At 32.5% G+C, this 10,798-nt stretch overlaps 1 protein-coding gene and 1 pseudogene across 1 annotated transcript; one reads left to right on the top strand and one right to left on the bottom strand.

Annotated features, from left to right (window-relative positions):
• The first annotated feature begins 1,070 nt into the window (after positions 1-1,070).
• Positions 1,071-2,585, top strand: LOC128192284 (proton channel OtopLc-like; annotated as a pseudogene).
• Positions 2,586-5,527: 2,942 nt separating this feature from the next.
• LOC128192442 (uncharacterized) lies at positions 5,528-6,775 on the bottom strand. The gene is made up of 3 exons (XM_052865105.1): positions 6,701-6,775; positions 5,758-5,896; positions 5,528-5,646 (listed from the first exon to the last, which is right to left on the bottom strand). The coding sequence occupies exons 1-3, from the start codon at positions 6,773-6,775 to the stop codon at positions 5,528-5,530; spliced, it is 333 nt and encodes a 110-aa protein (XP_052721065.1).
• Positions 6,776-10,798: the final 4,023 nt, after the last annotated feature.

Below are 10,798 nucleotides of genomic sequence, written 5' to 3'. Positions count from 1 at the left end.
TAACCTCCTTCAGCATCTGTAATCTATAGCTCAGATTCAGCATCTAAGCCTGCCTGGTGCATCAGTGTCATAAGACACACCATCAATGCAAGTTTAGTGAAGTACGGACCAGCAGTAACTTAGATATTGCTATCAAAGGGCACCTGCAACAAAAACTTTAACCTGCTCCAAAAATCTTAACCTCCTCCAGCATCCGAAACCTATAGCTCAGATTCAGCACTCAAGCCTGTCTGGTGCATCAGTATCATAAGACACACCATCCATGCAAGTTTGTTGAAGTACGGACCTGCAGTAACTTAGATATTGCTATCAAAGGGCACCTGCAACAAAAACTTTCACCTGGTCCAACAACCTTAACCTCCTCCAGCATCTGAAATTTAGGACTCAGATTCAGCATCCAAGTCTTTCAAGTCCATAAGTAGGTCCAGATGCATCATCCATGCAAGTTTGGTGAAGATAGGACAAGTAATAGCTTAGATACAAGACCTGCAACAAAAACTTTAACCAGGTCCGGACGCCGACGCCGACACCGACGCCGACGCCGAGGGATGGCATAAGCTCCCCCTGACTTCGTCTCGGTGAGCTAAGAAGGGGTACCTATGGAGCAAGAAATATTTGAAAGACTACAAAGATAGGCACATTATATTAAACTAAGAGTCATTCAGCTTCTTGAATAGTACAAAGTGATAACAGCAAATCATGGTTTATACCCAAACTGCGAAAAACCTCTAATCAAAACCAGAGAGTTGAGCCATACAAACTATATTATAAATATGCTTTATGGTATTAAATTTTTTACCCATGAATGAATAAACGGTGCATTTATAAACTTTTGTTACAAGGCTTGATAATGAATAGAAAATTATGATTAATAAAGAAAAACGTTATACATTCTAGTGCTCCTGATAGGAACCATATTTGATTCATGTGATTCATTGTACATTTGAAAGAATTTGCTAATGAATTAAGAATTTGAAAGACCTGTGTATCGATCAGTGAAACCTTTAAATTGTGTCCTTTTGAAAAAAGGAAGTTTTTATGCAGGAAATATTTATTATTTATTTTCAGATATGGCAAATCTAAAACAGAATGAAGACATTTCCCATTTCTTTTTCGTTAACTCTACGGTAGGACCGACATGTGTTCTGTTTATGTGCATTGTTGTAATGATCGTGTTTACCACTACGGAACCATTAGCAATACCCCGCCCCGTAGTATGGGGGACAGAAGCCATCATAACTCTCCTAAGCATGATCGTTACCTTCGTCATCTGGTTTTTAGTCAAACGCAACACACGAAAGTTTTTGATTGCAAAACAAGACAAGACAGGACGTCACATTAAACATTAAACTCGTTTTCCTATAGGCTTTTGGGTTTGCAAGTATCCTCAATTTCGCTCTAAATATGGGTGCAAATATTGACTGCTTGCTCAAAGATGGAGGTCAACCGTATATGATTGCATATGACTTAAATATTGTACACATTTAATAGAGATATGTTTCTGTATTGGACAACTGGGATTCTTAAGCTTGTATGGACAATTTTATTTCAAACCCTCGTCTTTGATTAATTACGGTATCTCTCTCATGATCATTGCTCATCTCCTTCGATGGTTTAGGATTTTTTTTACCCTGTTATGTATGCCAGGAATTGGAAACCATCGAATGTAACTCGACTGGACGATTGCTTTCGTTCATCAAACATTAACACCATTCGTTATGATTTGAAATCTTACATTAATCCATTGATTATCGAATATAGCTTGCTCTCTGTTGCCATTGCTGTCAGAATGCTTGTAAATATTTCCGTTCCAATTCTGTTCAAGCATCTTTACCTATCGACCCTCAAGAAACGGAAAACCAAACAACACCAAACGAGTTATCAAACTCATCTGAACATCTGACAAGGCACATCTCTAAAATCATTGCCATATCGAGTGGAACAGTTCTTTCACTGCCCTATTTGATTACAGTAACTTTGGCCTTTTTAAAAACAGCAAACTTGTCAAAGGTATTTCGTATTATCAGTACCATATTCGAAATAGAATTCTTAGTCCTTTTATTATTCGGAAAAAGACAATTTCAAGTTGAATTCAACGAAGTTTGGAAAAAAGAAACCCCATCTCCTTCTAGCGGATATCAGATGACACTTATAGTGATTACATCTGTGGTTGTTGGTTACGAAACATTTAATTTGGTGCAATAGCCGGACTCATGAACGCAGGAAACCTCTTTTGTTTCTTGTTATTTTTTAATAAGTGTTTTAAAATAGCTGTTACTGTGATACAGAGCGGGTTTATTCTTCAGGTGAAAAATATTTCTTATAAGCCCCGACAGGTGCGAGTTAAATATTTCAGAGTCAGTCGAATTTTTCTTTGCATTTTTGTCATGAATATTTTGAGATGGGTGTTTGACAGCATTGTCATTGGAAAGACCATCGATAATTTATCAATTCAACGAGAGTTCTATGGAGAAATCTACTGGAAAACTATTTTATCTGCTATATTTCCCGTTAATGTCTTTTACAGACTTTTGACAGCAATAGAAATGTATGAACTTTACCAACACACAAATACTGATCCATAATACAATTATGTTATGTATGATATCTGGTTTTATTTTTTTGTCATATTCTTTTAATATTTGTATTTGTTCATTTGCTTAACATGGTTTTGCTTGTTGGTGAATTACAGAATTTTTTTGCAAGTGGTGTTCTTGACACTTAAAGATAAAGAAATAACAAAAGTGAAAAAGTGGTTTGCAAAACATTTTTTAACACAAGATTTCATTCATATTTATGATACATTTTGTAAACATTTTTAGAAGAAATAATTGGTTCATAAAACTGAAATTGAACCGAGTTATATGGAGTAAGTCGGCATGGTTATGTTGTATAATTTCAAAAAATGTAAAATCAAATCTTATTAAGGTATACATTTTCTCAGAATGAATGATGATAATACTAACACATTTATAGCCTTAAACTAAGTATTTTGACCTTACTCTGCAGGCATAAAGCTTATATGAGGTCAATAATCAAAATTTTGAGATATGGTGTCTTTTATCGTTTTTAAGCATTTTTCAATTTTTTTAGTGTGTGTCATTCTATTATCTAAATAAAAGAGATAAAACCAACAGAAAATATGCAAAATTATGTTGACTAACAAATCACATCTTAACTTTGAATAATATAGTACTACCAAATAAATTTTAGTGATAAACAAAATCAGAAATTTTTTGTCTGAAATATCTCTGTTTTGATTAAAGTCTAACTTTGTTTGAGCCTTATTCCAAAATATAGTAAAAATATCGAATGGTAAGTCAACAATAATTCATTTCATAAATACTTTTAGTGTTTAGAACAAATTTTACTCATGAAATTGAAATTTATAACAATCCAAATTTGAAAACTCAAACCCTGTGTACTTAAAACGTCCTTAACCATAAATAATGTGTTAATTTTCTCTCAATAAAAATGTGTAAAATATCCTGGAATTTTAGGGGAGGGGGTGGGGATGGCGGGTAGGAATATTTAAGTTCGTATTAAGGAGTATATTTTATTTCTAGGACTTCCTTTGTCAGATTTTTATATGCATGTTGTTTGCTGCGAGTTTGCATATAGGAGTATGGTTTACTATGTTGAATCATAACATGTACCGACGGCTCTATGAAACTGTACACTATTGAGCTATCGCGCGGTATTCAATTTGTCTTCACCGCATTGGTGTGTCATAGGACCGACGACATCCAAAAATAAGCATTCAATGCTTAAATATAAAGTTAAAAATGCGATGAATAACCGTATACGATATATTATGCTATTATTGCTCATCTGCTGCCTACGAAGGATTTGTAAGAACAGCAAAGTATGTAAATCTTGAATATACTGGGTGGGTGTAAAACTGCTCAGCGCTTCAATCCTTATCAAAATGAAATGAAGCAATACTGCTTTTTAGAGTACAGTTTGGGTCGAGGGGAAAGTAAATTGCCACAGTACATTAAATAGGAACCGTAAATTACAACTTTTTCCCTGAGTAGACAAATACCAGGTATACAAATGCTTGATCAAGCAGTTAGTCATCAATATCCTCTAATCAAAAGTACAATATTCACCGTACTGTCAGTCATGATCATGGTTGCCCCATGTAAAAGTTTGTTTTTTGGATGTATTTCTTTAATGTTGGTATGTTTTGTATATGTTTTCAATATCTTTATTTTAATATGTTTTAATATATCTACATTTTCTTTAGACAAAAGGAAAAAAATCAAACATACCCACCCCTCCCAAAAAAATCTACGCTGGCTGTGATTCGTTATCTAGTATAGCTTGTTTTGTTAGTACAATTACAAGTTCATGGTTGGGGTATAAATATAACACTTAATTAAAATTACTGTTTCCGAACTTAAATATGTGCTTAGTCGTAGCATATGCTGTGTTGGTGTCAAATGATTGTGCCTTTCTTTCTACAAACACAAAGCCTGGTTATTGGAGTAACTGCCACCTTAAGAATTATGACGAGAGGGCTTCTTTTAAGACTTGTATTGGTCACCATAGCTACTACTTATAATTCATGTAAATTAGAGCAATACACTCAGTTTTATTAACTAGGCATAACAACGTTTATAAAAAAAATATTAAAATGAAAATTGATACCATGTATACATGTACGACCTTTCTAAAAAGTGTTTTTATTATTATTTTAAAGGGATTTTTGTTGTTCTTTTTGCTGTTTTATCTGTAATAATCTGGTTTCTCTTATTTTTAAAAAGGCGAAAGTTAATTTCATCAAATAGGGCAGTGAAAGAACTGTTCCTCAGATATGGCAATTTTAATAATTGGTTATCAATTGCGCTCCACTTTTAGCAGACAAAACTGTGGTGAAGGCCTATCCCTAGACACAGTAAGATAATTCTAACCAAGCAGAGTGTAGTGAAATTGATAGCATTATTATAGACTTAAAGCTTGGTTATATAAATAACAACACTACAGTGTGTCGTTGTATCTAATTCGTAAATGTCCGATATCATATGCAATGTCAACCCGTGGACGTGGAAGTCTAGTCTCTTATAATGAATGATGTTGTATATAACAGTAAACTTAGTAGTCTTATTTTAAATATAGGCCTTAAAAGCCATTTGATTCATTACAGAGGTGTTTATTTGACGTTCAACCAATGTGCATCATATGAGCTTATCTATCGAATATATATATTGCCATGATACATATTTTTATGTTATTGGTTGGGTGTAAATACAAAACTGTAAATATTGTATTTTCAACTATCCAGAATAGCATTATGACAATACATTATCCACATTATTGTCTGGTAATAAATGTGTAATTGCTTCCACAACCGCTATTGAACATTTAAAAAAAAAACCCTTTTTGCTGGATCAACATAGTAAAAAAAACAAAAAAAAAAACAGAAGAAAAGAAAAAAGAAAACCTCTTTGCTGGTCCTTCATATTAAAAAAAATTTTCTTATACAGTTTTAATTCCAAAACATAGTCATCGAAATATTTTAGTTTTATCCAATATGAATGCATACTGCCCAGCACCGACGACGCTGACAGTGATCAAGAATTCCGACATCCCCCAGACTTGGAGTTACATGAGTAAACTCCTCAATATTGATTGCCTGGTCACCTATAAAAAATCAGAATTGTTATTAAAATGAACCAAATTAAATATTTTTTGCCATTCAATAGAACCCCAATTCAGAAAATAACGGATTGTCACTTAAAGTACTTTGCTTACCATTCGTATCCAAATGTTCATACAAAGTCTTAGGATCCATTTTTGTGAAGCCTGCAGTCGCTCTCAGAAACTCTTCCAGAGAAATATTCTCATCGCCGTCCATATCATAGGTAGCAAAATGACATGGGATTTGAACGTCCTAAATAATAAGATAAACCCAGATACACTTTTTGATGCAAATTCTACATCGATAATGAGCCTTTAACATTTATTAAAAGATTAAAATGTTTTCAGTCAATTATGAATTATGTACTAGGTATCATCGCTCAGGTGTCACTACAGTATGAATTTTACTTGATATTCTTATCTTAACCTTGCACCTTTCGATACCAATTGTAATTGGAAACAAACTTTTTGGATTAATTCCTCTTGACATCTTTTAAAACAACACTTCCTATATTACATAGTAGCAAAAAAAAAACCCAGAAAAAAGGCATGGTGAGACAGTTACACATGTGCTTGAAAATCAAACCCGGTCCCTTTCTTCCCCTCCGGACACATCACGCTTCAGACATTTAAATGATCTCGTATTATTACAAAACTGGGAGGCTTATTAGACATCCAACACGTTTTTTTTAATTTTCAGGGAATTTTCATTACATATACATTCAACATAGCCTATCTGTTAGTAAAGAATTTGTTAACAAATTACAACAACGGATCAATACTTATTTGGCAACCTAGATAAACACCTTTTTTTCAAGAAAAAAATTTGTCCATTTTAAATAATAAAGGATACACCTTCTTTCTTCCAGTGCCAACACTCCAATAGAAATTTGAAAATAAAATGTCAAGTAGACTTGTTTTTGAACCTAATATTTTTTATTAAATATTAAAAATGGAAGAAATAGAATCAGCAATAATCACGTTTAAATGAAAAGATAAACGAATTAACAAAAATAGGATTTAAAAGATCCCATTATTTCTAATTCAAATTTTTTACATTTTCTTTACTGGTCGGTTTTCCAGCTACTCCGCACACCACGAAACTCACAACAAAAAATATTGGCACCAACATTCTAAACAAAATTAATAAAATGTTATTGTTCAACTCCGTTATCAATCAATAAAGATTTCATGTTCATGATATATAATTATTCATGATAGATTATTACAGTTAAAAAATTTGGAATACCGAGACAAATATCAAAGGAATGAGTTCACGCAAAACTTGTTCGTACCTCAAAGGGAAAACATACTAAGAAGTAATGTACACCTACCTCAGTGTCGAATTGTTCTATGACAAACATAAAATTATATCCTATTTTATATGTTTCTGTTGGTAATCAACTGCACCTGTACCAATTGCAAATGACAATATCTGGGAAAATTCAAATAAATGTGGCGAAAGAAGAGTTAAAAAATACTTAACTACAGGAAATCAGTGAACAGTATTCTTGTTTTTTTTGCTTTATGAGGAGCGTAACATGTTGTGATAATCTAAATTGATTTCACAGTTCCAGATACTATTTCTTCCTCCCCATTTTATACTGTAACAAAAATTAGAACTTTATAATAAAAGATAATCATTTATATTTTTCTATTTTCCAAACAATTTGTATGGAAAAATAAATTGATCAAAATAGCCTATTTGAAGAGACGAGCGCGGTAACGTGTCTATATTAAATAGGGATGACGAAATCAAATATATGTTGATGTATTCATGCATGTTTTATATAATGTGCGTTTATTCTAAGACTTCGTTACAAATATTATTTTTGATGTCTTCAAAAGTCGAAAATGATAGCAAAAAAGTATTCAGGAAAAAAAATATTTAGGCGTGATTTCAGAATTGATAATCGGTTAATCTCAATTCGTTCCGACAGAGTGCCCGGTTACTCGCATCAAAATACACAACTTGTGCATAGTAGTTCTTTTTCTTATCTAAGGTCCGTAATGCCACAAGAAGTACAATAGGAAAAATCTTTGGATATGTAAATCATACTTTTATATGAAAATTATTTATCATTATAATTCTCAAGAAAAAAATCATGTAGCAATATACCTTCATCACCTGCATATGGAGTTTTTGTCTCTCAGTTAATTAGACTTAAGGGGGATGTGCGGCCATCTTGTACATTTGAGGATAAGAATTAAATATTTCTTGAACTGGGTTGTTTCTGCCCGAAACTGGCCAAAAATGTTGCTAAAAGATCTAAAAGCAATAAATATTAAGGTGGTATGGGACATCTGTCGATATTAATGTGGATTAAAGTACATTATAATTGAAATACTTTCACCGGTTTAGAATTTTCAAATTTTACAATATCTTACCTAAAATAGCTTTGAAAAATATTTTGAAAGGTAAAAAATTGTAAAAACCCACAGTGGGATTCGAACTCATGCCTTACAGATTCGAATCAAACCTTCTAACTCACTGCGCTACGCTGTTTGATGACAATATTGGGAAAGAAACTACTTATATAACTGCACTTAATTTTATTGTTTATTTCGATAAACAATTCGTCACAACATGGAAGTGTCCCATACCACTTTAATTCCTGCATGCTATTTTGTTTGAAAAGTATGCATAAAAGAACAGGACAATGCCTTTTTAATGACCCAGAACAGCTGTTGAACTGCGCAGATACAGACTTATTTTGAAGATTTAAAGAGGCGTGGTCACGATTTTGGTCAAAAATCATTTTTTCGATTTTAATGTTTATAATGCTTCAGTAAGGCATTTTCAATTGGCAACCAAAATTTGAGTGTCATTTGTTGAGTTATAAGCAAGTTACAGAGCTCACAATTCCTCGCTATGTAAACAAAGCTTTCGTTTACATTTTGAATGTTGAAGTGAAAATTCCAGTTTAAGACCTAAAATGAATGTGTTAATCGTTAGGAACTGTTTATTTATGCTTAAAAAGAATAAGAATATAGAAAAATCATCTTGAAAAAGATTTTTACTGGTATATTGAACCTACGTAAACAAAAACAGGGCACGAGCCTTGTTTACATGACGAAGAATTGTGAGCCCTGTATCTTGCTTAAAACTCATCGACGAGCATCCAAATTTCATTTGATCGTTAGAAATGCATTCATAAAGCATTGTAAATAATAAAAACAGAAAAATAAAATTTGACCAAAATCGTGACCATGCCCCTTTAAAATCTGAAAAAATATGAAGGGGATTCATTGTTATCCTCTCTACAACCATTTGTTGAGAAAAAGTTTGAATTTTGCTAATATAAGTTGTAATTTTGTCTCAAAGAAAGGTACCCTATTCTTAAAACGGGTAAAAAATATCGCAAGATATATTTGTCGGTGTTTATGGAGGTACATTGCAAGAATATTTTTTTTGAAATATGATGTATACTTTTTTAATTTAAAAAATCGATTTTCGGACCCCTATCCCACTTCTAAAAAGAATTTATTTTGATATATACTTAAAGAACTAAAAAAAATCCCCATAAAACAAACATGGGACAGGTATAGAGATGTATAGCAATTTTTTTCTATGAAAATATAAATAACGTCAACGTGTCTCCATAGACACAGGACTTCTAAGTATACTCTGGATTTTTCTTGTTCTAAAATATAGACCCCATGTCGACTGATAGAAGTAGGGTACTCTATTTTGAGGCAAATTAAAGTTACCATTTAAATGAGCAAAACTCAAACTTTTTCTCATCAAATGGTTGTAGAAAGGACAAAAATGAACCACCTTCATATTTTTTCAGATTTTTAAATCTTAAAAATAAGTCTGTAGCTACGCAGTTCGACAGCTGTTCTGAGTCATTAAAAAGCATTTTCCTGTTCATGTATGCATATTTTTCAAACAAAATGACATGTAGGACTTCATATTTATTGCTTTTATATCTTTTGGCAATATTTTTGGCCAGTTTGGGCAGAAACAAGCCAGTTCAAGAAATATTTACATTCTTATCCTCAAATGTACAAGATGGCCGCACATTCCCCTTTACTTACTAATGTGCTAAGTCATTTTTTGGAGACAAAGAGTAAACCAGTCCAGGAAAGATAACTCCTGATGTCAGGGCCCTTGTAATATATCGTGTAAACCCCTGTTGCTCATGTTATGTAATTTTGGTGAGAACCTGCGCAAATAATCCGCGCTACGACCTCCTTTTGCTGTTGACAATGCTCTGGATAAGACGCATAATCCCCTTCCGCCCTCCCTTTAGCTCATTTTAAATATTATAAAAATTGTTGATGTAATACAAGTATCCCGTTTGAATTAATTCTTGATAATGTAATTTTTATTAAGAGAACCTATACAAGTGTCTTTAAGTAGTTGTCTTTTGTTTGTTGCTACTGTCTTTTTTTCGTATTTCATATTTTGATCACGTCTCACCAGCAACAACCTATTATATAAAGTCATGGCTTTGATGGATTTTGGTGATCTGTCGAAGTTTGAAAGAAGTCCTACCGCACATTCTGTTTTAGTCGAGGGTCTGCGGCCAATAATATGGGCTCCTACCATTTTCATTTAATTTGCTTTATCCTATACTTGTGTGAAGTCGATGTAGTTCATTGCCATTTATCATTGTCATTGTCATATTATATAATACAGTTTTATTCCTGGTAAAATAATAAAAAATGTCAGTTCAATACCATTTATCATTGTCTTTGAACATTATCATTGACTTATAAACATTATCATTGACTTATAAACATTATCATTGACTTATAAATCTATCATTGACTTAAAAACCTTATCATTGACTTGATCATTGTTTTATATATATATATATATATCAATTTATCATTGTTTCATTTATATACAATAAATAATAAAGCCATGACAGAAACTGCCAACATGTTTTCTATTACTCTGTTCTGTCGAAATAGTTTGGTTACCATCCAGTCTCCTTAACTGGCTCCAATTTAACTTGATCAGACATTAATATCTCAAGTAATACATGTTAAGATTTAGAAACGAAATTGAGTAAAGATATGCACTAATTTATTGCTTATACGACTAACCGATTATTGTTTTTTAACTAGCTGTTCGGTTATCATCGCTCCGACTGAATGACCAATGTTCCGGTTAGAAATTGTCATCCTTAATTATTAGCAACTG

The sequence above is a fragment of the Crassostrea angulata genome, chromosome 7 (assembly GCF_025612915.1).
Source record: "Crassostrea angulata isolate pt1a10 chromosome 7, ASM2561291v2, whole genome shotgun sequence".
Lineage (NCBI taxonomy): Eukaryota > Metazoa > Mollusca > Bivalvia > Ostreida > Ostreidae > Magallana > Magallana angulata.
Note: the sequence above shows the minus strand (reverse complement) of the source record. Positions and strands in the feature narration are given on the sequence as shown.

Excerpts from the sequence above, each read along its gene's own strand:
- LOC128192442 (XM_052865105.1), bottom strand. The coding sequence starts at position 6,775 with ATGTTGGTGCCAATATTTTTTGTTGTGAGTTTCGTGGTGTGCGGAGTA. Across the intron at positions 5,897-6,700 it reads AACCGACCAGTAAAGAAAAT|GACGTTCAAATCCCATGTCA; the intron begins GTAAAAAATTTG and ends CTTATTATTTAG. Across the intron at positions 5,647-5,757 it reads TGAACATTTGGATACGAATG|GTGACCAGGCAATCAATATT; the intron begins GTAAGCAAAGTA and ends GATTTTTTATAG.